Source organism: Oryx dammah, unplaced genomic scaffold (genome assembly GCF_014754425.2).
Source record: "Oryx dammah isolate SB20612 unplaced genomic scaffold, SCBI_Odam_1.1 HiC_scaffold_5, whole genome shotgun sequence".
NCBI classification, from domain to species: Eukaryota; Metazoa; Chordata; class Mammalia; order Artiodactyla; family Bovidae; genus Oryx; species Oryx dammah.
Genome location: NW_024070189.1, coordinates 97,424,271 through 97,451,114, shown reverse-complemented (window position 1 = coordinate 97,451,114; position 26,844 = coordinate 97,424,271). Strand labels below are relative to the sequence as shown.

The 26,844-nt window shown below is 58.3% G+C and overlaps 1 protein-coding gene across 1 annotated transcript in view; it reads left to right on the top strand.

Annotated features, from left to right (window-relative positions):
* RFX1 (regulatory factor X1) overlaps positions 1 to 26,844 on the top strand; it is a 33,141-nt gene that overhangs the window by 4,799 nt on the left and 1,498 nt on the right. The window contains exons 2-20 of the mRNA XM_040240906.1: positions 3,036 to 3,403; positions 10,660 to 10,769; positions 11,018 to 11,101; positions 12,109 to 12,216; positions 13,126 to 13,242; positions 14,258 to 14,353; positions 15,852 to 15,946; positions 19,772 to 20,144; positions 21,911 to 22,092; positions 23,052 to 23,171; positions 23,263 to 23,378; positions 23,528 to 23,646; positions 23,728 to 23,837; positions 24,272 to 24,423; positions 24,511 to 24,608; positions 25,669 to 25,818; positions 25,922 to 26,130; positions 26,481 to 26,634; positions 26,718 to 26,763. Of these exons, the coding sequence (XP_040096840.1) occupies positions 3,091 to 3,403; positions 10,660 to 10,769; positions 11,018 to 11,101; positions 12,109 to 12,216; positions 13,126 to 13,242; positions 14,258 to 14,353; positions 15,852 to 15,946; positions 19,772 to 20,144; positions 21,911 to 22,092; positions 23,052 to 23,171; positions 23,263 to 23,378; positions 23,528 to 23,646; positions 23,728 to 23,837; positions 24,272 to 24,423; positions 24,511 to 24,608; positions 25,669 to 25,818; positions 25,922 to 26,130; positions 26,481 to 26,634; positions 26,718 to 26,763 (2,752 nt within the window). The 5' untranslated portion in view covers positions 3,036 to 3,090. The remainder of the gene's footprint in view (positions 1 to 3,035; positions 3,404 to 10,659; positions 10,770 to 11,017; positions 11,102 to 12,108; positions 12,217 to 13,125; positions 13,243 to 14,257; positions 14,354 to 15,851; positions 15,947 to 19,771; positions 20,145 to 21,910; positions 22,093 to 23,051; positions 23,172 to 23,262; positions 23,379 to 23,527; positions 23,647 to 23,727; positions 23,838 to 24,271; positions 24,424 to 24,510; positions 24,609 to 25,668; positions 25,819 to 25,921; positions 26,131 to 26,480; positions 26,635 to 26,717; positions 26,764 to 26,844) is intronic.

Genomic DNA, 26,844 nt, shown 5'->3' with positions numbered 1-26,844 from the left:
AACAGCAGACTCCAGGGTCATCCCAGACTCTGTCAGTGGACCTAGGAACCTGCATTTAGCTGACTCCCCAGGGAGGCTGATGAACACCAGAGTCAGAATCTCTGCTTGGTGCCTATTTCCAAGAGCTTGAGGATTGCGCTCTCTCCTTTCCCCTCCAACCCCATGGATGCTTGTTGAGTGAATAATGATAATAGCAACTTCCACTTCTCAGTGCTTATTTGGTGCTCTGCTGATCACATTGGATCTTTGCAACAGCCCTGTGAATCAGGTGTTATCATCCCCACGCGAAAGATGGGGAAACTGAGGCCCAGAGGAAAATCAGTTACATGTTCATGAATTAAGAGACAGGCCAGGGTTCAAGTGGAAGTGGGTCTGATACTGGTAGACAGGCGCTGATCAGCAGCAGTGACTTGAGCATCCGATCTGGACCAGGGTTTGGACCCAGTAGTGCAAGGAGGTCTGAGGAGGTGGGCCGGTCTAATGCTGGCAGGAAAGAGTTTGGGGAGGGCAGGGGCTGGTGGAAGATGTTTTCCCTGTGTGCTTGGCAGGCAGTAGCCTCTCCCTCTCCAGGTGAGCAAGTTCTCCATGCTACCTGAGTCCCTGGCAAGCCACCTTTCCATCCTGCCCAGTGGGCAAGCCCAGAACCACTCCCTCAGACCTGGACCAGGGCCCTTGTTGCCGTTCCTCTCTCTGTAATGACCAGGCTTGGCAGGGAGGGTGGCCTCAGGGCTCTGCCAGCTCTGTTCACACCAGCCATCGGAGCCTGGCATACCCCAAGCCCAGCAAGCCCACCCGAGTGCAGACAGCAACCCTTGTTTCCTTTGTACTTAGCAGCCCAAAGCAGGGAGGCAGGGCCTGGAGGCTTATAGTCTTGTCTAGAGCCTTGTTCAAGGGCCCTGGGCAATGAGGGGAACCAGAGCCATTTCTTAAGTGCTCAGGAGCTTGGCCAAACACTGCCCGCACCATCAGATGGAGCTCTGCAGCAGCCCTGCACTGTAGGCCTGCTACCCTCCCATTGCACAGATGGGGCAGTGGAGGCCCAGGGAGGGGACACCCTCCCCGCAAGTCACACAGCGAGGAGGTAGTCAACTTCAAGTCCTGCACAGGCCCATCCAGGGTTTGTGACTCACCTGCCTTGCCCCCTGCTGACCTGGATCCTTCTTGGGTTTGGCATCCAGGGGCAGAGTCCAGATCCCCAGAGAGCGAGATAGAGGGAAGTGTGAAGAGCACAGGCACCAGGGTGCTGCCTGGCCTGTGGTCTCCCTCGGGCTGCTCTGGTGGGCTCCCCGCCCCTGAGTTCTGCTGCTCCAACCAGAGCCCTGGGTAGGTGGCATTGCCTCTGTGGGTGGGCCTTAGGTGTCTCCATCTGAAAAACAGGAAAGGTGCCATCTACTGACTGTGAGCCCTGGGCCTGGCTCCCTGAGTAGGGCTGTGGGCTAACAGCACATATCTGGGGGTCAGAGAGACCTGGCTTCAAATCCCTTTCCTCGCTGGTTGCCGCCGCAGGCTTGTGCGCGGGTCACTCCTGAGCCTTGTTTTGTTCATGTGTGAAATGGGCACAGTGGCCCTTGCCAGCCTGCCGTGAGGAGGTAATCACAGTGATTACCTGGGGTTTCTGATCACCAAGTAGCAGTTGTTTTTCTCTTCCCCTTGAAAAATCTCTTTTAGTCACCCTGCAGCTGGCTGGCCGCGGCACACAGGTGCTCGAGGATTAATGCAGAAGAGGCTCAGCCCTGCAGTGCCACGCTGCTGAAGGCCACAGGTCACCGCGACCCCACAGGCAGAGCTCTTACACTGAGATTCGTCTAGGGCCACCAGGGACCACGTAACTGCGAGGGGTGGAGCTTCTCTTAACCACTCGTGCGTTTGTTCCACTGTCCCTAGAAGCTCCTTAATGAAGAAGCCAGGAAACCGGCGGCCCCCTCCCTGCTGAGGCGGGGCTTAGCGAGGGGCGGGGCTTAGCCAATACACTGCGCCTCACCCACAGTACTTGCCTCACACCCAGCTCCTGAGAGAGGCACCACAGACGGTTAGCAGCCAGAAAAGCTGCCTCTGCATGGTCAGGTGGGCCCCGTTCTGAAGTCAGCGGGGCCTACCAGGCCTGCTCTGTGGCCAGGGCCTGCTCCCAGCCCAGTCGCCCCAGGCCCTAGAAGGCCACTGTTCAGGGAGGAGCTCACATCTGGCGTGGCTACCTACAAATGCCCTCGTTTCTATGGCCACAAGCAGCTCAGGGGGCTTTTTGGACTCAAAACACCTTCCCCGTGTCTGGCATTCTGCCGCCCCCGCCTCAGGGAATGACACTCAGCCAGGAATCCAAGCCCAGATGGCAGGCAAGGAGGGGACTGGAAGAGGCTGGCTGGGAGACAGCTTTCCCCATGACCTTCCTTCCCAGCAGTTAGCCCACTAGTCCAGTGCTCAGAGTGCCCAGGGTTCAGATTCAGTCCCACCTCTTCCTTGCTTTGTGGGCTGGGGCAAGCTCCTTAACCTTTCTGAGTCTCAAGCACTGATGTGATTGTTGCAGTTTTAAATTAAGTAATGTAGAGACTAGATTCTATGTGCTTCCACTGCCTGGAGTAGGGGTTTGATCCCTGGCCGGGGAACTAAGATCCCACATGTCATCCAGCCATGCCCCCAAAATTAAAATATTAAAGTTAATTTTAAAGAAAGTATGCAGGGCAGTGCCTGCAGGCACCCTCAGGAGAACTGTATTATTTGTTTCTGGGCAAAAGTCGGAGGTCTCCCAGCCCAGGGGTCCCCCAGGCGCTGGAGCCTGCGAAGGAAGAAGGCAGGAATCCTGGGTCGGGGTGAGTGGAAGAGGCGCAGACCAGCCCTGGTCCATCGTCAGTTGCCATGCAGCGACGGGTTGGTTAGATCTTGCCACCCGCCTCGGGATGTAATTAAGTTGCTGATGAACCCAAACATGTCTCTGGGGAGCCAGGAGCTGTCCCTGGTTTCCTCTGCCTGTAGATTAATTCTTGTTTTTCCTTCTTTTTCTCCCTCCTCTTCTCTCTCCCCCCTCCCTCCTTCTTCCCAAGCAAGCAAAAAAAAAAAAAAAAAGCCTTATTTATTATCATTTTCCCCACTGTTGGCATGGCAACACAGGCGTACGTTACTGAGTTACAGGCGGCCCCGCAACCATCCCAGCCACCACAGGCTCCGCCACAAGCCCAGCCGCCACCGCCGCCCTCTGCGGCACCCCAGGCCCCCCAGCCCCCCGCCACCGCCGCCACCCCCCAGCCCCAGTATGTCACCGAGCTGCAGAATCCGCAGCCCCAGGCACAGCCACCGGGCAGCCAGAAGCCGTATGTGACAGAGCTCCCGGCTGCCCCCACGCCCTCGCAGCCGGCCGGCGCACCCACCCCGTCCCCAGCGTCCCAGCAGTACATCGTGGTCACCGTCTCCGGTAAGTGGACGCGTGCTCGGAGCCAGGGCACCCTGTGAACAACTCCAGCAGGAGTTTGGGGGAGCCTAGCCTTCTGGTTGTGGGGGCATCCCGGAGCCCTCCCGTCGTCGTTTATTGTGCTGATCACCTGGAGGGAAGCTTTTAACTGTCTCAGGTTCACAGGTGGGATTTGCGGGACATCTCTGGGGAAGGTTTCCCTGGTGGCCCAAGACAGTAAACGATCTACCTGCAGTGTGGGAGACCCGGGTTTGATCCCTGGGTCGGAAGACCTGAGGAGAGCATGGCCACCCACTCCAGTCTTCTTGCCTAGAGAACCCCATGGACAGAGGAGCCTGGCGGGCTACAGTCCATGGGGTCGCAAAAGAGTCGGACATGACTGAGCGACTAACACTTTGACTTTTTTCACTTTCTGGGGAAGAAGTAGTCAGACCAAGCAAAGAGGACTCTGTACCCCCCAGAACGCTCCCCGCCAGGGCAGCTCTTTGAGCTGGTTCTGTCTCTGTCCTCAAGTAAGATGTCACTCAATGAAAGGCTTGGGCAGTGGAGTTAGTTTGCAAACGCCTGCTGGAACTGGAGGGGGAGCATTCACCCGTCATCCATAAAGGGACTGTAACAACTTCGAGTGACTTCCCTGGTGGTCCAGTGGTTAAGAATCCACCTTACAACACACGGGACCTGGGTTCGAGCCCTGGTCTGGGAACTAAGATCCCAGAGGTAGCAGGGCAGCTAAGCCTGAGCGCTCTGGAGCCTGCACAGCCGATACAACCAAGACCCAACACAGTCAAAATTTTTAAAAACAAAAAGTAACAGTTTTGAGCTCAGGGGCTGCCTGTGAGGTGGTCCAGCTGCAGTTCAGGGAGGTCCACTGGGAGGTCTGGAGGGGTTGCTCCCCCTCCCTTCCGTTTCATTTTTGACAAGACTTGGGCCAAGCAGGGCTCTTGGTTGGGTGAGTTCGTGAGTGTGTGATATGGCCAGGGGATCCTGTTTGTTACTGCAGCCGCCCCCCTGAGGCTGTGGAGCAAATGACCAGGAAGCTTGGGCCATGGTACCCATGATTCCTGCCTCAGAGCATCTTCCCTGTGCCCACTTCCTCTAGAATGGGGACGGGCTGAGCAGAGGGAAGTGGAAGCAGAGAGTCAGGACAGGTGGTCACTCCTCTGAAGGAGAAGGTGGAGCTCAGACGAACTTCCCTGGCTGTCCAGCGGTTAGGACTCTGCGCTTCTACTACAGGGAACACCGCTTCCTTCCTTAGTTGAGGAACTAAGATCCTAACATCCCACACGCTGCATGGTGCGGCCAAAAAAAAAAAAACAACAGGTGGCTCTCAGGACAGGACTGGGCGTCTTTAGTGGTTTCTGATGTTCCCTGTGTAGAGGGGAGGCTAGCCCCGGTCTTTCTGCAGTGGAAAAGGAAGTGGTGGGGATCCTAAGAACATTCTGGAAGGCTGTGGAAGGTGCAGGTCAATTAACTTGACCCTAGGACAATGAAGAGTCAAAACTGGTGGCAACTGACACGGCCCCGTGGGACCACGATGGAAGCAGCTGGGCCCTGGCAGTGTCCTGGAGTCTCCCGGCAGTGTCAGGGTCCCCAGGGAGGGTGGGGGGCACGGGGGGGCTCGGGACAGTGACTCTTTGCAACACAGACTGGTGTGGAGGAGGGCTGGCATATGAGAGTCAGCTGAGTACAGAGTGAGGCCAGGCCCAGGATGTGGCCAGGGTCGCCGGGCCACATCTCCAGGGGGTTCTCAGTGCTGCCCAGTATCCTCACCAGCATCCTGCCCACTCTCTGAAAAACCCAGGCCCCCGACTGCGCCCTCACCTCTAGTACCTCCCTCTCATTCCGTGTTCTTAACCCCCGACCCTGCTCCCGACCTCCCTGCGGACAAGGCATCATCATATGAAAAGAAGGACCCCATCTCCCACCCACCCAGCCTCCCAGCACCCAGGGTCCATCTGCACCCACCAGCTCTGCTTTCCTGCTGCTAGAAGGGTGAAGTGGCCCCATGGAAGTTCCAGGCTGCCCCCTCCAGGACTTCTGCCGTCCCAGCCTCATCACTTAGCCCCTCTCTGGTAGATCTTTTCTACCTGCTTGTAAAAATACAGCCGCTCGCATTTTAACCAGGGCCCCCAGGCCCTGCACCTCCTACCGCTGTTGTCCCATTTTCTTCCCCCAGTTGTTATTTAGTTACTAACTCATGTCTGACTCTTTACGACCCCTTGGACTATTGCCCACCAGGCTCCTCTGTCCATGGCATTCTCCAGGGAAGAATACGGAAATGGGTTGCCGTTTCCTTCTCCAAGGGATCTTCCCAACCCAGCGATAGAACTCGTGTCTTCTGCGTCTCCCACGCTAGCAGGCGGATTCTTTACCACTGAGCCACCTGGAAGCCCTCCCTTTAGTCAGAATTCCTCAAAGAATTCATCCTCCCTTCCTTAGTCTCTGCCCCTTCACTCGGAGCTCTGTCTCCTTAACTCCAGAGTACCAGGCAGGATCACCCATGGCCCCCATCTTGTCAATCCACTGGTCACCCTCTATTCTCCTCTTCCTTGGCCTCTGGGCAGCATGTGACAGTTTCTCCCCCTCCCCCCTGCCCCCCAGAGATGCCCTCCTGCTCTGGTCTCTGCCCACCTCCCTGCCTCCCCATCTCAGTTCCTCCTTGCTCCTTCCTCCTCATGTCCCTGACCTTGTGCACCACGACCTCATCAGCTGAGGCCTCCTCTCTGCTCCAGGGCCTTGTCCTGTCCCTCAGCCTCTGATGCCACCCCTGTACGACAATGCCCACGTTGAGGTCAGGACCCAGGGACTCGGCCCTGAGTCCTCGCCACCTGTGACCCATCCACGCGGTTCCACAGACCTCTCAAACCAGCATGGCCTGATGACAGTCTGGAATTTCTTTCCTTCTTCAAATCTGGCCTCCTTAGAGACTTCCTTGTCCTAGCAAATATCACCCTCTCTCTCCCCCTACCCCAAGCCTGGGTCAGCCTTGACTCCTGTCTTACCCATACTTTTTTTTTCCTGGCCACATGGTGTGGCTTGCAGGATCCTAGTTCCCCAACCAGGGATCAAAACCGTGCCGCCCCTGCGGTGGGAGTGCAGAGTCGTTACCACTGGACCACCAGGGAGGTCCTCTGTCTTACCCATCCTTGAGCAAGCAAGCTGTCTTGGCTCCACATCCTAAGTCCAACCAGAACCCACCACCTCTCCCACTTCCCTGGCTCTAGCCTCTGTTCAGACCCTTCACAGTCCTCCCCAACAGCAACCAGAGGGAGCCTCTTGATAACTGTTGATTCGATTCCATCGTGTCCCAGCTCAACCTGGATTATTCCAAAGCAGGTGGCCCTGGGGGCACTCTCTGAGAAAGCCTGGCCTGGCCTTTCTTGCCCCTAGGAGATCTGGATCCCTGTGATAGGGACCAGCTCCACACTCCCTGCGCCACTACTGACAAATGTCCAACCTCCTGCCTCTGGCCATCCAGGCCTGCTGGCCACCCAGCCCCACCTGGTATCAACCTTCCCCCCCACATTCCTGCTTCAGCCCCACTGGCCTTCCTGTGGCTCCGCAAACCTTCCAGGCTCAGTTCATCTCTGAGCCTTGGCACTCTCATTGCCCTCTGCCTGGAGCTCTCCCACCCCAGACCCTCTGGTGGCTCATCCCTCATGAATGCTGACCTGACCCAGCTCAGCGCTCCCATCCCATCTCGGGGCCTCTGCGCAGCCGAGAGCAGGCAGGAGGGGTTGCCTGTCGCCGCTAGAGGACTTTTCATAGCCTCCACGGCATCTTATTGGCCTTGGACCTCCTGAGTGCTGGCTTTTGCTGCTTGCTGTGTCTGGGGTCCCCAGAACAAGGGTCTGGAATGGATGCACAACTGCAGACCCCAGCATCCCCCAAGTCCCAGCCCGTCTCCTCTCTTCCCCTGTCTTCTCCAGCTCCTCCCAGCACCCCCCTCCTCTACCCTCAGGGAGGCCCTGGTACCTACTGGTCAAAGCCTTCGTTACCCCCTCTCCTGGCCCCCATTGTGCCATGGAGCACTCAGTGTGGATGGGTTGCGGTGTTGACGTGACCGGTTGTGGGTGTGAATCTCTTCTTTGGTCAGGCAGTGGCCTCACTGTCTTTCACAGTGGTCCCGGGGAACTGCCTGTCCCTTCTGCTCCTGGTTCTGCCAGCAGCAGGCCTGTCCCCGGGATGGTTACCGGGCATTTGTTCTGTGAGGACTCCTGTGGCTTCGCTGACCCCTCCCCCACCCCTGGCAGTGATTTCTGAGGGTTCCTTTGTAACCCTTAGAGTCCCTTTTATCTAAGGGTGGCCTCTGGGCCACGTGAGCCGGTCCTGGGGGTAGAGGTGGGAGTGTAACTAACACCAGCAAAGGCTGCAGCAAGGTGTCCGGGGCTCCTCCTGAGCCAGAAGCAATGTGAGCTGAGCAGGGACCCAGGGAGTTGCAGGCAGGAGGCAGGGCGGGGCCCTGGAGCCAGACCTGGAGCTCAGACTGGAAGCCAGCCAGGAGCGCCACCGCCCTAGAAGCAGCTCCTCTGGCCTCGGGAGCTCTGCCCTAAGGTGACTTTGGAGGTGATGGGAAGGAAGCTCAAATTTCCAGCTTAGGAACAATCCTCTAGATCCATAAGTCCCCATCCTCAGAGGCCACCAGGCTACCACCCGAAACCCAAGTGGAAGGAAGACCTTGTGAGTCCTGCCGGCCGTCCCTAGAAAGATGAGACCAAGCCGGTGGAAGAGGGTAGGGCTGGACTGAAGAAGGGATCATGTCCAGCCTCTCTTCCCTGCTTCTGTCTCACTTGGAGCCCCTGGAAGTCCAAGACTTGCATCAAGAAGAGGGACCCGGAAGGTGTTTATCAGTGTCCCCAGGCATAGATGGGGAAACTGAGGTCAGGACAGACAAGGGACCCAGGGCCCTGGGGCATCAGGAATCCACAGGCTCCCCTCCCAGTGAGCCTTTGACTGAAATCATTGGCAGGACGGGAGCGAAGGATCAGGAGGAAGAGGAACAGACGGCCCCATCTGTGGTCCGTGGTGACCTGGGTCCATCTTGGAGTCCAGCCTCTCAGGCTTCCCTCCGTCCTCTCCCAAGCAGCTCAAAGTGGCCTGTGAGGCCAGAGTAGGTCTCAGTGAGGAAGTAAGTGCAGGGGCCAGGGAGGAAGAGACGCTCATCAGATCACGGCACAGGAAATCAGCTGCCGCTTCCTGGCTAGAGATTTGAGATGGCAGGGCCCTCTCTGGCCTGTGCGCATGTGCAAAGTGGAACTTGCAGACAGATGCTGATGCTCGTGGACTCAGGGTCCCCCAGGCACACACGTGCACACTCAGAGCCAGGGCGAGACACTGTGGCAGGGGTCCCACCTTGGCCACAGGAAGCCCCTTGTCTAAAGGGTAGACTGTCGAATCTCACCTGCTCATCCTTGTGGTGCAGCCTGGCCAGGATGGGGGTTCCAGCCTTGAGGGCCACCCCTGAGGCAGGAGATGGGCAAGACTGCCTCCCAGAGCTTCCTTGTCCCAGGTGATGCTGGATCCCAGCAAGCCCCCAGGCCCCCAGCTGCTCCAGGTCCCCACTCAAGGACCAACCTTGCGCTTTTCATCAGAGTACCAGGGCGTTGGAGGGGGTGGGAGAAGCCCCCAGCTCGCTGCCCACCCTGAGCCAGGCTGACCCTGCCACGGGCCTCCTGGGTCAGGCACTGCCCCTGGGGCCATGGACACCCAGGCGTGCGGGGGACCCCACCGGACTGTGTGCTTTCTCGAGTTTCTCCCCACGGGCCGGCTCAGTGAGGGCCTCCTCTTTGATGATGACAGGGAAGCCTGAGTTGTTGCGAGGGATGATTCCAGCAAAACAGAGGAATCAGTGTCTCCTGGAATGAGCTGCAGAGTTGTCCCAGGGCCTACCCCACGTCTGGCCCACACCTAGCGTACACACAGCCACATGTTCTGCTTCAGACTTGGCCCCTGAGGTCTTTGCTTCTACTTGCGTGCCACCTTTCTGTTCTAGCCAGTGCCTTCTCCATGTCTCCTTGCAACAGCTGAAGCCTAGCTCCCCACTTTAGAGGCTAACACCCAAAAGGATGCTCCGAGCCTTTTGTGTCCCCCATAAGCCCCTGGCTCAGACACATGCCTCTTTACCCACATGCCTGAGTCTGCATCCCCCTGCCTTTGGGGCCTCAGCCTAGGCCTGGCCTGTGACTCTGGTCCCAGCCCCACCCCACCTCTGAAACTGCTGGGAGTAACCAGGCAACAAAGGGGGTGGGGTGGCTGGTGTCCCAGCTGGGATGAGGGTCTCCGAACCAATGCCTCTGGGGACACTCGCCCCATGCCCCTCCCCCTCAACTCCCCTGCTAATCACTTAGCAAGATGTGCATGAAACCCGACCTGCGCCTTCCTGATAGCATCTCTGGGTACCAGCCTCCCTCTTGACCCCAGAGCATAGCCCCAGCCCCTCAAAGGCCCCACTCAGGCTGGGAGGGAAGTATGTTTATCCCAAGAGGACTGCCAGGAGCGCTGGGGGGATTAGCTCCCCAAGGCTGCAGGTATAAAGCCACCCGCGCACCCTGCTGTTCCTGGAGAGGTGGGCAAGGATCAAGGAGTGCCGGGCAGGCTCCTGGGGACAGACGGGCAGGGGCTGGGGGCGGGAGGGGGGCACCATGTTCTATGACTGCCTCTTCTCGGCCGCCTGTCAGCGTGAGTACCTGCCTGCCCAGCCCCTCTCCCGCCCCCCTCCCGCGCCCCACCCCCACCAAGGACCGGGAGGCTCTGACAGTGGCAGGGGCGGGGGGGGGGGTGTTTGACAGCAGGCCGGTGAGACTCTCTGGGGTCACTCCTCTGACCAGCGTCCTCTCCTGGGAAGCCAGGGGGCCCTTCAAGGCAGGTGGTCCTGATCTTTCCAGGGCTGTGGAACCCCTGGGAGGTGGGGTTGGTGGGGTCGGTGATGGTCCACAGTCCTGCCTGCTGGGCAAAGGAGTTCATCTCCTCAAGCCTCCACTGCATCTTGGCTTGTCAGTCAACCCTTCTGGACACTGACTTCAGGACAATTAAGGGAAGGGGTGCGGCTGCTAATGGGTGTTAAGGATTATAGGTCCTTGTGGCCCACAGCCCACTCCAATGGGCAGTCTTGGGGCTGGCCAGGGGCCAGGCAGGATTCCTGGAGAGGCCTAGCCTCATCTGGAGCTGGCTTCAGGCAGCAGCATCCATCTCGACGGCCTCAGGCTCAGGGTGGGGTTGGAGGCAGCAGGCAGAGCTGACCTGGTGACCTTTCCCTACAGAGGGTGCCATGCGGGCCAGCGAGACTGTGTCAGAGGCCAGCCCGGGCTCCACGGCTAGCCAGACCGGAGTCCCCACTCAGGTGGTTCAGCAGGTGCAGGGCACCCAGCAGGTAGGACACGCCCTGCCCCCGGGGTGGACAGAGAGCACGCCACGCGGGCAGTGAGGCTGTGGCCGTAGCGACCTTGCTTCCCCCCACCCCCCAGTCCTGCTGCTGGAACCATCTGCTTACCTATTCTTATCAAGATGCTCACTGCTAAAAAAAAAAATCACTACCCTTCCACCCTGCCTTTCCCCCACCCCAGCCAGGCCTTTCTGGAGAAACCAGCCTGGTTCAGGTCTTTCCTCCTTTCCCCACAGCGGCTACTGGTCCAGACAAGTGTGCAGGCCAAGCCGGGCCACGTGTCACCCCTCCAGCTCACCAACATCCCGGTGCCGCAGCAGGTAAGCTCCCCACCTCTGGCCCCCATGCCCCGCTCTCAGAGCCTCCCCAGGGTGTAGAGCCAACTCCCGTAGCCTGCTCGGATCTGCCCCCACCAGCCTCGAGGATGCGGGGCCTGCCCTGGGGGTGGCCAGTGAGGCCGTGTCAGTCAGGGCCCATGGGGCAAGAAGGAGGTACAGGAGTCGTCTTAACAGAGAGACCTGAGGATTGACAGGAACATGGCTAGTGGGCCCAACCCTGATGTTCCAGAGAGCCCAAAGCCAGTTAGGAACCAAGAGCCCAGCACCGGGAGCAAGTGCACGGCGATCTGTGGGCTGCAAGGCCGCACAGCGGCTGCTGGGGTCCAGCACGGACTGGGACAAAGTCCTGCCCAGTCTCCAGGGTGGGAGCGCATTTTTGAGGCCCGTGGAGCCAGGCTCCCTGGGAAAATACTTCAGCTCTGCTGAGTATGGGCTCCAGGACCTTGGGCAAGTGCTTCTGCTGTCCTAAGCCTCACTGTCACCCTCTGTGAAATGCAGCCACCACGCATCGGGACTGTCTGGGCGATTCCAGGAGCCGGCAGGCAGGCAGCGCTAAGGCAGCACCTGGCTCAGCACCTTGTTGAGTCACTCAGTCGTGTCCCACTCTTTTGCGACCCCGTGGACTGTAGCCCACTAGGCTCCTCTGTCTATGGGATTTCCCAGGCAAAGTAGTGAGTTGCCATTTCCTTCTCCAGGGGATCTTCCCGACCCAGGGATTGAACGAACCCACCTCTCCTGCATTGGCAGGTGGGTTCTTTGCCACTGAGCCACCAGGGACGCCCCTGACACAGCACAGGTGTACATTAAAAACACACAGGCCAGGGGATTTCCTTGGTGGTCCAGTGGTTAAGACTCTGCACTCCTAATGCAGGGAACTTGACCCCTGGTCCGGGAACTCAGATCTCACATGCCTCGAGGAGGGCAAAAAAAAACTACGTGCACACGGGTCATTATCAGTGAACTATGGTCCTTCTCCCTTCTCGCTCCAGGCTCTCCCCACGCAGCGTCTGGTAGTGCAGGGCACAGCTCCGGGCGGCAAGGGCAGCCAGGTCTCCCTGACGGTGCACGGCACCCAGCAAGTGCACTCACCCCCCGAGGTAGGTGGTGGCCCCTTCAGCCATCCTCCCCGCCCCCTCCCCAAAGGAGTGAGGACTCCCTCCTCTGAAGCCCCCGTTGAGCCTGGGTAAGGGGGGCTCGGCCGCTGGACTCTGCTCTGCTGGCTCTGAGCTGAGTTTGGCTCCAGGAGGAGGCACCTTCTCTCCTGGGCCAGAATGGATCCCAAAGTTCCAGCTCTGGGCCCTGCATCCCAGGAAGCAAAGTGGCCCTCTTCCAACCATAGCGTGAATACTTAGGACCCCTAATTTCCACGTGGGTGTGGAGGCAGGTGAGCTGTGGATGGCTGGGAGGATGGGTGTCAGTAGTCAGACTTTGAGGTCCCAGCCTCAGCCATTCAGTCTTGGGGACTCTGGGCAGGCCCTCAGAGCCTTCTGAGCCCAGAGTTTTCTAGGCATGAAACAAGTAATAATACCCACCCCTCATCTACTTCCCATGACACAGAGCTGATGGGGGCTCTGCAGCCAGCCCACCCAGGGTCAGCACCTGGTGCCACGACTCACAGCTGTGTGGCCCTGCACACGTCCCTTCCCATCTGCGCCTTCACAACTCATCTGGAAAGTGGGGACCCCCAGACCTAGCCTTTCTCACCTCAGGGCTGCAGTCCAGCTGCTGATGGAGGCAGCTGGGGGCCGCTGAGCGGAAGCCAAAGTCCCCACCCTTCTAGCTGGGGAAGATGGGCCTCCCCAGCATCTCTGGGCTGAACTCTGAGCCTTGCCCTGGGATCCCAGGGGCTGCGGGAGGGACCAGGCATCTGGACGCCCAGGGCAGTTATCAGCTTAGGTGGCTGGGAGACGTCCCCCCGGCCATTGTCCTTCCCGAATAGCTCTAGGGACAGGGTTTTGTCAGGGCCCGGCTGCCCCACACACACTCTGTGCCTCCTTCCCTTGCAGCGGTCACCGGTGCAGGCCAACAGCTCCTCCAGCAAGACGGCCGGGGCCCCCACGGGCACAGTGCCACAGCAGCTGCAAGTCCATGGTGTCCAGCAGAGTGTCCCCGTCACCCAAGAGGTGCCAGGCCAAGGCGGGTGGTGGCAGGGGCAAGGGGTGCCGGCCCAGCAGCCTCTGCATCCTCCTACAGCTGTTTGTCGGGGTGGTGGTGGGGAAGCCGGTGGGGGTCCAGCCCTAGCCGGCCACTGGGGCCTGCGGCAAGCAGCTTTGCTTCTCTCCAGACTCTACCTTCTCATCTAAATACTGGCTTCTGCCCTGAGGGCCAGGGAGCTAGGTGGTTGGGGCTGCTGTGGAAAGCACCTCAGATTGAATAGGCACTGGAAACAGCTTCAAGAAACAACCTTGGTATCTCCAGGCCCATTTGCCTGGAGGCAATCCCAAGGCCAAGTCCTGGCTCGCCCCCAAGGGGCTCAGGGAGAGGCCTCAGCCTGTTAAGTCCATGCCCCATCTTCCAGAGGAGGCCTCACTCTGAGCTGCCAGCCACCGTGGCCAGAGCAGGTTATAAGGCAAGGGTTGTCTGTCATCTAGTCATTACCAGTCGGTTGGGGGGTGGTTCCCAGGCCCTCAGAAAACCAGATGAAAGCCATAGATCCTCTCCCTGGAGGAAAGCAGAAACTCCACCCTGAGGGACTCAACAGATACTCTCCAGCCAGGCACCACAGCCCCTCGGAATCTAGCCCTGGGTTCATCATTCAGCTGGTCCCCGCCTCCCAGCCTCTGTCTCTCACTCTGTCCTGAGGGTAACGCCGGCGTCCCTGCCATAGCATGGAAGTGAGGACCTGCGGGATGACCATGTAGGCAGTGGGGGTGGAGAGCAGGGACCCACCTCGGTCAGCTCCAAGTACAGCTCTCAGTCCTACTTCCCGTCAGCCTCACCTGGTAGAGCCTGGGTTCTCCATGGCACCCAGAGTCAACCTGGTAAGGAACCTGGAAGCCTCATGGTGTGGGGCCAGCAGTGAAAAGCTGGAGAAAGGCTGATGCCAGTGCTGGGGACGGGGGGTGGCGCTTGAGGACAGGCGGGCAGCCCTGCTGGCCATGGCCGGTCGCAGCCTGACTTGCCTTTCCCTCCCCGCAGAGGTCGGTGGTTCAGGCCACTCCACCGGCGCCCAAAGCTGGCCCTGTGCAGCAGCTCACGGTGCCAGGACTCCAGCCGGTGCATGTGGCTCAGGAGGTGTGTGTCTCCCCCACATGCCTCTGGGCAAACTGGGCTCAGTCGCGGGGGTGGGGGGGTTGGGGGGGGGGGGGAAGGTGCAGGCCCCTCAGGCCACAGGGAGGGAATGGAGCCCCCCTGGGGGGGTCTGGGTTGGGGGAGGCAGCTGGAACCTTGAGAAACCCAGCCCCACCCTGGACTCCAATTCCAACCATGGGCCTCAAGCCTTCCTCTTTGCCAGCACCGGGCAGTTCAGGGCCCAGGCTTTGCTAAGAGAGAGCTCTGGATTGTCCCTTCCCTGACACCGGGTGGGGGTCTTCTGGTCGGGTTGCTGCCTAATGTCAGCAGCCCGGTGGGCGGTGGAGGCCTGGAGACCCGCCCGCTGCCGGCCCCGGTGACCCCGCAGTGTCTCTGTTTGTCCTCCAGTGCTCAGGCAGTCAGTTTCCCGCTAGGAAGGCAGAGCAGCAAGAGCCCTGGCCCACGCCGCCACCGGAGCCGCCGCCGCCCCGGCCGCCCACGCCTGGGCCCGGGCCGGGTGCGCTGGCCCCGGAACCGCCAGCTTGCCGCGGGGAGGCCCCGCAGCTAGGCAGCCCCGAGCCGCTGCCGCCCCATTACGAGCCGGGCGCCGAGCAGTGGGTGGAGCTGGTGGGCTTCCTGCCCCCGCACCTGCTCCTGCCGCAGCAGAAAGTGGTCCTCGAGCCACTACCCGGGCTGCCGGCCCGAGCCAGCCCCGACCAGAGGGTCAGGATCCAGAGAGTCCCCCAGGTGCTAGTGTTCGGCACGGCCGCCACGGCCCTCAAAGTAGGTGGCGGACGCACGGGCGGGGGTGCGAGGGGCGGGCGGGGGCGGGATCCGCCGGCCCCGGCCCGCGCCCGGCCCCGCAGGCCCTTTAGACCCCACCTCCACCCAAACAGCCTGGGGACCCATCTCTGATTATCCCCTTCCGCCCCCTACCAAAGCGGGCCCCTGGTCCCAGGCTCTCCCCCTACAGACTGGGATGGGGGATGGGTGGGGAACTCAGGCCCCGCCCCCGCCCTGCTTTGTCAGTAGTTCCAGATTCTGGCCCACCAATGGGGCCCCAGCCCTCGTCCCGGTTCCGCCCGTCGCATCCTGTGCACCTAGGCCCCGCCCCGATAGGCAGGGGTCCCTCCCTGTTGCAGGCGCCTGCAGCCATGGCTAGTTCCCTGCTCCGGCCTAAACGTCAGGCTTGTACCAGAACTTGGCTCTGCCGCTGGGGTTCAGCTTTCATGCCCGCAGTAGGGCCCTGTCTGGGGTTCCTTTCACCCACCTCACCTTGCTGTCCCCAGTCCAAGCAGAGAGGCCTGGCTTTTCCTGACACCGCTGTGCCTCATTCCCAGCCCTGGCCCTGTCCAGGGTGTTCAGAGCGCCCCTAAGTGCAGCCTCCCAGCCGGAGACCTGGGAGTCCCCGTGAGCTTGGCCAGCTGCCAGACTTTGAGAAGCAGGGAGGTGGGGAGCCAGCCCACCCCTGACCCTCTGTGTTCCCTTCCTCCCGTGCTAGGTGCAGCAGCTCCAGCAGGTGCCGGTCCCACACGTGTACCCCAGCCAAGTGCAGTACGTGGAGGGTGGCGATGCCAGCTACACGGCGAGTGCCATGTGAGTGGGGCGGGGGTGGGGAAAGGGACAGGAGGAGGAGCATGGGTCTGCTCAGGATCCCTTCCCAGAACTTGAAGCCCCAATCTCTGGCAGACCAGCTAGACTTCAAGGTGAAAACAGGCGATAACAGTGAAGCAGAGGGGACCCTGGCATCTTGGGAAAGGCATTCCAGAATAGTGTCAGGTTTTGGAGTCAGGGAGGGGAGTCTGGTTCTTTGCAAAAAAACAAAAAAACATGGACTTCCCTGGCAGTCCAATAGTCGAGACTCTGCGCTTCCAATGTCAGGGGCGCAGGTTCGATCCTTGATCAGGGAACTAAGATCTGACATGTCACAAGACATGGCCCGAAAAGAAATGGCAAAATAGGAAAAGAAGTTTAATTTTACAAGATAAAATTTTTAATGAGTAGGGACCGTTAAACAGTGAAAAAGAAGTCTTTACTCCTGATCGCCAACCCTGCCCCAGAGGAGATGCTGCGCCCCATTTCTTTGTTTCCTCCCTGAGATACTCTGAGAATAGAAATTACCTGCTTTGTGTGTTGAGAAATAGAGGCAGCGTGTTCTGTTCCCTATTTCTTCCCCTGCCACACAGCTCGGAGCTCTTCATGTGGGTCTCGGTTACCCTCTTTAATCACTGCGTGTAACTCCACTGCTTAGTCGCAGCATGAATGTCATATGGCCAGTCACCCCCAGCTAGCACGTAGACGACTTCACTCCCTGGTGCTATACACAGCTCAGCCTCAGTACCTGCCATATCAGGGATATGTCAGCCCCAGGCCTGCCCTAACCTCGGCTCTGGCTCCCTGCTGGGGATCCTCCACACACCACCACCTTCTGTCTCCCCCTCTCCACAGTAATAATTCAGGACTTAGAGTTACTCTAGTTGTCCGTTCAGCTTCCCAGGGCGCACTAGTGCTAAAGAACCCGCCTGCCAAGGCAGGAGACGCGGGTTTGATCCCCGGGTTGGGAAGGTCTGCTGGAGAAGGGCATGACAATCCACTCCAGTATTCTTGCCTGGAGAATCCCATGGACACATGAGTTGTCTGAGTTTTGAGAAGTTTCATTGACTTTCTTTGCATTTGCCTGATGTCTTTCTCATGTCCCAACCACCTGTCCCTGTGGGCATGACACTGGGGGTGGATTAGCTCATGGAATGACTTGATCCCTGGGTCCTGATGCTGTGGGTGTGGGGCCCCGGCCCCTGAGTCAGGGTCTACAGTATCCAGTGACCTCATGGTTCTGTTGATTTATTTCCCGCACTGCCTGGCTCTCATCTGTGCAGGTGACCAGTGCTGGCGGAGGCCACAGAGGACATTCCAGAGAGGAGCTTAGCTCCTGAGGGCCCCCAAGGGCTCTTCTGCCTCTCTCTGGTCTGTCTTTGGTTTCTGATTCAGTTCTTCCCTCTGTGACTATAGTGTGTGAGTGATCACACAGAGTCTGCTGTTACCATCAGATTCTTCCACTGTTTTACTTTCTTGAGGGCATCATATCTTCTATCTCTCCCTCACAGTGGGTCGTTTCCAGCCCTTTGCTGGTCTGGATTCCTCCTCTGACTAAAGCCACACCCCTTGGGCTTCTATCCTTGGCCCTGTTTAGCTTGTGTCCAGTTGTGGTCGTTCAGTCGCTAAGTCATGTCTGACTCTTTGCAAACCCGTGAACTGCAGCACATCAGGCTTCCCTGTCCTTCACTGTCTTCTGGAGTTTGCTCAAACTCATGTCCACTGAGTCAGTGATGCTATCTAACCATCTTAATCTCTGTTATCCCCTTATTCTCCTGCCCTCAATCTTTCCCAGCATCAGGGTTTTTTCCAGTGAGTTGGCTCTTCATATCAGGTGGTCGAGGTAGATACAGACATTCATTCCTGAAGTCATTCATCGAACAGTTGCCATAGCAACATTGTCTGAGAGCACAGTGTTGTGGGTAGGGTGCTGGGCTGGTTTTGGTTTCTGCCAGAGAGGGTGGCTTGGGCACTTAGCAGTACTGGCTCAAGCCCCACACTTCTGCAGTCACTCGTGCCATGGATGTGGACTGTATGGATGTGTGAACCAGTACACAGTGAACAAGAGCTGCATCCTGGGGTCTGATGGGTGATGCTGTACACCAGGAGTGACCACACCCCCCACCCCCACCTCAGTTGCTCTTCTTGCTGCCCTGGGAGGCCCATAGGACTCCCGTCCCCAGCGTCCTTCAGCACCTTCTGGATGCACCTTCCCTCCCTTTCTGGATTTTAACATTTTAGCTTATGTTTTTTATAATTACTTTTATTTTATTTCTTTATTTTTGGCTGCGCTGGGTCTTCATTGCTGCATGGGCTTACTCTAGCTGTGCCAAGTGGGGGCTACTCTGGTTGCGATGCACAGGCTTCTCATTGCAGTAGCTTCTCGCGTTGTGGAGCACGGGCTCTAGAGCTCCTGAGCTCATGAGCTCCAGAGCACAGGCTCAGTAGTTGTGGTACATGGGCTTAGTTGCTTCACAGCGTGTGGGATCTTCCCAGACCAGGGATCAAACCCATGTCTTCTGTATTGGCAGGCAGATTCTTTACACACTGAGCCACCAGGAAAGCCCAGCTTATGTTTTCAAATGACTAATACATTGTGCGTGCGAGCCAAGTTGCTTTAGTTGTATCTGTCTCATTGCGACCCCACAGACTGTAGCTCACCTGGCTCCTCTGTCTATGGGATTCACCAGGCAAAAATACTGGAGTGAGTTGCCGTGTCCTTCTCCAGGGGATCGAGAGGGCTCAAAAGCAAAACCTGTATCCAACCATGTTTAGTGAGGTGGCTGCCCCCTGTCCACACACCCTCCACCCCGATGAATGGCAGATACAGATAACGAAATGCCGTGTGATCTCTCCCTTCTTCCCAAACTATCATCCATACCCCTCCCTGCCTCTTTTGTTCACCTGATGGAACATTCTGGACCTTGTTCTTTGATGGGACCTCAAGACCTTCCTCCTCGTCTCTCACCCCCACGTAGGATTTCATCAGCTTTTAACTTGACATCCCAGTAAAGATAGACAGCACCCCACTCCTACCCCCCCATCCATCCATGTTATTCTTGCTAGGATTTGCATCCTTGAGTTCATGTGACCGAATAGTTGGAGACCTCTCCAGGGCGGGATGGGTCGCTGGGTCAAAGCGAAACACATGTGCGCCTTAATAGTCATCGCTGACCAGCCCCTCATGGTGGCAGCCAGTGGACTTAGAAATAGAGCTCTCACTTTTCCCCACCCACTTCTGCGCCTCGTGTCCCTTGATATGTGCCACCTTCCACAGTGCCCTCAATTTACCTTTGCACTTGGCTTCTCCTCTGTCTCCCTTGCTAGGACATTAACCTCCCCCGGACTCCAGGGTGGGGCCTTTTCTCTCGTGTCTGCTGTTGGGTCCAGCGTACCTAGAACAGTCCCCAAGCAGGCCTTCAATAGTTGTTGGTCTTTTTTTTTTTTTTTTGGCTGCACCACCAGGCTTGAGCAATTTTAGTTCCCCGACCAGGAGTCCCCAGCAGTGGGAGCGAGAAGTCCTAACCCCTGGACTACCAGGGAATTCTCTCAATAGTTTGTTTTCTGAGCGACTGAAGTGTTTAGCCCGTTGCAAGTTACTCAGCTCTTCCAGTCTCAGTTCCTCACGGCTGAAGCGGGGACTCCCAAGTCACGGGACTGCTTTGAGGATTCAGTGAAGAATTGCCCATCAGGCACTGGGGGAGTGTGCTGTGCATGGAGCTGTTGCTGCCCTGCCCCCCCCTTCCCTCCACTGCAGGGCCTCCCTCATTATGCCCCTGGGCCACCCAGCTCTTATCCCCTGTCTCCCGCCCTCTACTTCTTTTGTAGCCGCTCCAGCACCTACTCCTACCCTGAGACGCCTCTGTACCCACAGACGGCAGGCACCAGCTACTATGAGGCTGCGGGCACGGCTGCCCAGGTCAGCACCCCTGCCACTTCCCAGGCGGTGGCCAGCAGTGGCTCTGTGCCCATGTACGTGTCTGGCAGCCAGGTTGTCGCCAGCTCCACCAGCAGTGGGAGTGGAGCCAGCAGCAGCAGCGGCGGCAGCAGCGGCGGCAGCAGCGGCGGTGGCGGGGGTGGCGGGGGCGGGGGCGGCGGCGGCGGCGGCGGCGGAGCAGGCACCTATGTGATCCAAGGCGGCTACATGCTGGGCGGTGCCAGTCAGTCCTACTCGCACACCACCCGTGCCTCACCAGCCACCGTAAGTGCCCACTCAGCCCCAGAGGAGGCAGGGGTGGGGGGTCCTGGGCAGGGGCGGCGGGCGATGGGTGCCGGCCACTGTCCCCAGGAGTCTGAGCAGCCTGGTGCCAGGGCGCTCAGGTGAAGAGGTCCTGGGGTTGACTCCTCACTGTGTGGCCTCAGGCAAGTTCCTCAGCCTCTCTGGGCCTCAGCTGATATGCCTGAAGCTCTTGGAGCTATTACCCGAGGAAGTGTCATCAAGTCTGATAGTAACTGGCGATGGTGGATAGATAGCATGGGGCAGGAGGTGCAGGCACCACCATGCCAGGAGCTACCCGGAGCAAGGATCTGTGTCTATCCGGAAGGCAGTGAGATAACCTTCCTGTGCCCAGGGCGGCTCTGTGGAACAGCCCTAGGGCCTAATCCTGATGGGGCTTGTCATCAGCTCTGTGACTGTGGGTGGGGTATCCCGGGATGGTCCTTGTCCTCCAGGAGCTTGAGGTCTGAGCGGTGGCTTCCCCTCATGTTTAACTCCCGCCCTCTCCCACGGCCACCCATTGTGGACATCATTACCAAGACCGAAGCTTTCTCAGAAGACAAGACCTCCCTCATGCACCCAGACAGCCTGGCTTCTAGTCTGAATTTTTTAATGCTGGTCATGACCCCCATAACTGACTTCATGACCCCCGAGTGGGTTCTGAAAATGTGCTCCCCTAGACCCGTGCTGTCTGATAGAACATCCTCCAGTGATGGATATGTTCTTTGCTTGCTGCCTAGTGTGTGCAGGCCTCAGGACACATGAGGCTATTGAGCGCTGGAAATGTGAATTTCACAGTCCCAGAAACAGAATTGTTATTTTTTTAATTTTAGAATTGTTAAAAATTATTTATTTTTGGCTGTACTGGGTCTTCGTTGCTGTGCTTGGACTTTTGCCTAGTCTGTGTCGTCGTGGGGCACAGACTTCTGAGCTCGCAGGCTTCTCTTGTGAACACGAGCTCTAGCGCGTGCGGGCTTCAGTAGTTGTGCTGCATGGGCTTGGTTGCCTCATGGCACATGGGATCTTCCCAGAACAGGGATCGAACCCATGTCCCCTGCATTGGCAGGTGGATCCTGAACCACTGGACCACCAGGAAAGTCGCCAAGTTGTTTTTTAAAAAAAACGATCTTGAAAGAATTATGGTCACAGAAGCTGCAGAGGTCCCCATGGACCCCTCACCTCAGTTACCCCACTCATTACAATTTATGTAACTGTAGTACAGTATCTAACTCAAAAATTGACAATTGGTCTTATATGGGGGTATCTACTTCTGTGTCTTTTTATCACATGGGTAGATTTGGGAACCACCATCAAACTCAGAATGCAGAACTGTCCTGTCCCCACAAAGATCTCCCTGGTGCTAACCTTTTAAAGTCTCTCTTACCCTCTTCCCTTCCAGCATTCCTGACCTCCGGCCATCACGAATCTGTTCCCCATTTCTCTAACACTGTCATTTCGAGAATGTTCTGTGAATGGACTCATACTTGACGTGACCTTTTGACACTGGCTTTTTCCATTCCGCCTACATTCATTTAACAGCTCTCCACAGCTAGTGGTGACGGCCTGGGACAGCGCAGTTCTAGGGAGTTCTGCTGAATTTAGTTCCCATGGGGAAGGGTGACATGACACCCTTGCCAGCATGGTTGTCAAGACCACAATTAGAAATAAATAGAGCACTTAGCGACGAGCACTTGAGAAATGGAAGCCATTCTTAGCATTCTTCCAATTCTTCCATGCCCCTCGGGCCCCAGGTCCAGTGGCTCGTGGACAACTATGAGACGGCCGAGGGTGTGAGCCTGCCACGGAGCACCCTGTACTGCCACTACCTGCTGCACTGCCAGGAACAGAAGCTGGAGCCCGTCAACGCCGCCTCCTTCGGCAAGCTCATCCGCTCCGTCTTCATGGGCCTGCGCACCCGCCGGCTGGGCACCAGGTGGGGCCCCCAGTGGCCGCAAGGCCCGCCCTCACCCTGTTTTCGAGGTCCTCCACTCTGCTTGTCCCTTCACTCCTCTCCAGCCCCACTGGTCTCTTCACAGTTCCTCAGACACTCACATGCTCCTGCCCCAGGGCCTTTGTACTGTCCATGCCTTTCCCTGTCTCCTGACTCAAATATCCCCGGCCCTCTTAACAAAAACTTCAGCTTTCCTCTACCTCCGTGGCATCCATCTCACTTAGTTTTTCTCCTGAGCACCCATCCAGTATGCCTTTCATGTTACTTCTCATTGCTGATCTGTCTCCCAATGCCGAAATGCATACCCCTTGAGAGTATGGGGGCTGCACACAGTCATTGCTTAATCATGGCTTGTGAGTCAGTGAATTCACAGAGGAAGGAGCAAGGAGCCCTCCTGTGAGCCCACCCTTCTCTGCCTCTCCTTTGCAATCCCCTACACCTTTCTGGGCTGAGCCCTGCTCTTCTCTTGGTTCCAGCTCCTAGTTCAGGCCTTAGTGTCACCTCCTGCAGTCAGGCATGCATATAGAACCCTGGGCAGAGTACCTGGTCTTTCTGTGCCGCCATTTCCTCAGCTGTCAGTCTAGGATGCTAGGAGTATCCTTCATAGGGTAGAGATGAGGAACACATGCTTTCACACGTGCTCAGTGCTCAGAACAGTGCCTGGCAAATTGTTATGACTAGCAGTCAGCAAAGAACTGCTAAGTGCCTGCCCCCGACTTTGATCCTATCTTCATAGAGCTCAGAAGAGTGGGGGCTTCTCCTGGCCCCCATAGTCCCCATGGCTTCCCCAGCCCAGCACCCCCAGTTCTGTGGAACATGGGTCTCACCCCCTGGGCTCTGTTTGGCCCCCTAGCAGAGAGGAGGTCCGTGCGATGTAAAGTTCCTGGTGGATGATCGGGGGCCACCCCCAGCCCAGCCCTCACCCTCTGCCTCCCTCCCAGGGGCAACTCCAAGTACCACTACTATGGCCTGCGCATCAAGGCCAGCTCGCCCCTGCTGCGGCTGATGGAGGACCAGCAGCACATGGCCATGCGGGGCCAACCCTTCTCCCAAAAACAGAGGTAGGAAGGCGGGGCTGGCTGGGTACTGACAGGCAGGGAAGGATGTGGTGGCCTAACTCCCCATCCCATTGCCTACCCATCCCTTCTCCAGGCTGAAACCCATCCAGAAGATGGAGGGCATGACCAACGGTGTGGCCGTGGGGCCACAGCAGGCCACTGGACTCTCAGACATCAGCTCCCAGGTCCAGCAGTACCAGCAGTTTCTGGGTGAGGGCTCCCCGAACCTCATCACCCCAACTGGTCATGGGGGAGCTTGGTAGCCAAGTGGTGCCAACTTAACAGGATCCCAGGATGAGGTTGAAAGGCATGGGCAGGTAGGACTGGAAGCGGCTCACGGTTTCTTCTCTGCCCCTCAGATGCCTCAAGAAGCCTCCCTGACTTCTCAGAGCTTGATCTCCAGGGCAAAGTGCTGCCCGAGGGCATCGGACCTGGGGACATCAAGGCCTTCCAGGTCCTATACCGGGAACACTGTGAGGTAGGGCACCTGGGCAGCAGGCAGGGGTGAGGGGCACCATGCTGCCGCCCGACCCCCTCGAGCATCTGGCCTCCCCAACAGGCCATCGTCGATGTCATGGTGAACCTGCAGTTCCCACTGGTGGAAACGCTCTGGAAAACCTTCTGGAGGTACAACCTGAGCCAGCCCAGCGAGGCGCCGCCGCTGGCTGTGTGAGTGCCCCGGGGGGAGGAAGGGAGGAAGTTGGGCACCTGCAAGTCTGACCTCAAGGCTGGGGTGGCCAGACCATGCGGGGGTGGGGGCTCCTCTCTGACCCCCAGTTTGTGGGGCCCCTGTGGCCTTCTGAACCCGCCTCCAGAGTGTGCCTGGGTACCAATCTGAGGCTCTGTGTGTGGGATGGCGGGCCCCACCGAGCCGTTTCCTCCCTGCAGTGGCTAGGTGCCTGGGTCCCCATGTGCAGGATATTGAGATCCCTCTCTGATCCTGGGGGCAGTGAGGCCTGTATCAGCCTGACCCCGGGGGTCTTCAGGAGGCAGAGGGTACCTGCCTGAGCCCAGGGTGGGGTGAGGGTGCTGTGCCTTTCTGACCCTGCGTGCAGGACTGTGGAACAGCCTCATAATGCCCCGGGCCGGGTGGGTGCCCACAGGCACGATGAGGCTGAGAAGCGGCTGCCCAAGGCCAGCCTGGTGCTCCTCTCCAAGTTCGAGCCCGTGCTGCAGTGGACCAAGCACTGTGATAACGTGCTGTACCAGGGCCTGGTGGAGATCCTCATCCCCGATGTGCTGCGGCCCATCCCCAGTGAGTGCCCGCCTCTGCCCCACCCTGCCCCTGCTCCCCGTGCCCCACCTCCCTCCGCGTCCCCACCAGCCCCCCTGCCGCCCCCAGGTGCCTTGACCCAGGCGATCCGGAACTTTGCCAAGAGCCTGGAGAGCTGGCTCACCCACGCCATGGTGAACATCCCCGAGGAGATGCTGCGGGTGAAGGTGAGGGTGTGAGGTAGGGGACGGAGGGGCCAGCTTGGGCCCACAGCTTCAGGCCCTCCCTCCTGGTTAGGGGGGCTGGGGACCTCAGCCTCCTCTGCCTGACCAAGGCTCTAAGATGCGTCCCTATGTTTGTCCCCTCAGAGTGAGCTCTGGGTGTTGTCTTCACAAGCCAGCTTCCTCAGGTGCCCACTTCTGACACAACCCATTTGTGGTATTTCTGTATGCAACCCATCATCTTAAAATAAAAACCAAATGCAAACTTGAGGTAGTTCTCTTCAGAGAGCTTCAGCAGAAAGTGCTTTAGATGTTCAGAAAGAGATAAAATGTTAAAAAAAAAAACCACACCTATAAGGAAACAGAATGATGGCCGTCTCTGTCAGTGCTACACAGTCACTAACTACCAAGATGTTTGGAGATAGATGGGATGGGCTTGCTCTTGAGCAAAAGGAAAAAAGAAAGAAAAGCTTTTAAAGTCCTGAAAATGCTAACAAGACTGGATGTCAGAAGAATGATACCCAGGGTCTGCTGGACAGAAGGCTGGGCTTGGTCTGTGGAGAAACTGAAAGCTGGATCCAGGGGGAGTCCTTCGGAATTAGCAAGACTTATGTATTCATTCGTTTATTACACACGCATTTATTGAGTGCCTGCTGTGTGCTCGGCCTGGTTCTAAGTGCTGGGAGCACAGCAGTGACCAAGATGGACAAAACTCCAGCCCTCCCGGAGCTGACATTCAAGGGAATAATAATCCAAACAGAATGAAGCAGAAGGTTATGGAAGCGGTGCCTTTTCTGGGCAGTGCCCTCCCAGATCTTGTGTGCTTTGATGAAGAATAATACTGTTCAGATACATTGATTTTTTTTTTTGGACGCATTATTTGTATGGCTGATGACCCAAAGTTTAAAAATCCTGACCCTTTTATCTCCCAACAAAAGCAACAAGGTTTTTTCTCCCTTTTTGGAGAAAGAAAGGCTCGGAGAGGTCACGGTGGGTGAGGGAAGGGACCTGAGTGGGCGGGGGCAAGGGTGAATTCCAAGAAAACCACAAGCCTGGGGCCCCACAGGTGGCAGCAGCCGGCGCCTTCGCGCAGACCCTGCGTCGCTACACGTCGCTCAACCACTTGGCACAGGCGGCGCGCGCTGTGCTGCAGAACACTGCGCAGATCAACCAGATGCTGAGCGATCTCAACCGCGTGGACTTCGCCAATGTGCAGGTTAGCGCCGGCGGGGCAGGCGACGAGCGTGGGGTGGCCCGGCGGGGCGGGCCCCGGGAGTGGCGGCTGAGTCGCGGGCACCTGCCTTCCTGCTCTGTCCCAGGAGCAGGCCTCGTGGGTGTGCCGCTGCGAGGACCGCGTGGTGCAGCGGCTGGAGCAGGACTTCAAAGTGACGCTGCAGCAGCAGAACTCACTGGAGCAGTGGGCGGCCTGGCTGGACGGCGTCGTGAGCCAGGTGCTCAAGCCCTACCAGGGCAGCACCGGCTTCCCCAAGGCCGCCAAGCTCTTCCTCCTCAAGTGGTCGTTCTACAGGTGCGCGCCGGCTGGGCGGGAAGCGCTCGCTTTGCAGGCAGGGCAAAAGAGGGCCAGAGAAGACCCCGCCTCTTCGAGGAGGGTGGGGCTAGACGAGGACCATCTCCTTGAGGGTGGGGCCAGAGAAAGCCCCGCCTCCCTGAGGCACTCTGATACCTTTTAAGAAGGCCAGGACTCTGCTGCAAGTGGGTGGGTCTAGGGCCCTGCCCCTCTCTGACGGACACCCCGGGGAAACTTGTTCAGGGCTGGGTGGTGGTAGCTTCGTTTGCTCAAGCCTGGTTCTTATGGCAGGGAAGTGGGGCGAGAGGTGGGTCTGGGCCTGAGGGGCTCCTGTCTGTCGCCGCCTCCAGCTCCATGGTGATCCGGGACCTGACCCTGCGCAGCGCCGCCAGCTTCGGCTCCTTCCATCTCATCAGGCTGCTCTACGATGAGTACATGTACTACCTGATCGAACATCGTGTGGCCCAGGCTAAGGGCGAGACCCCCATCGCCGTCATGGGCGAGGTGTGCACAGCGGGACGCTGAGGGCACGGGGCGGGGCGCCCCTGGGCGGGACCCTCACCCCTTTTCCTCTCCCCACTTTACAGTTCGCCAATCTGGCCACCTCTCTGAACCCCCTGGACCCGGACAAAGGTAGGTAAAGCCAGGACCTGAGTCCGGAGGTCGGTACAGGGGGGCTGGGATGGAGGAGGCGCCAGTTGGGGCGCCGCGTAG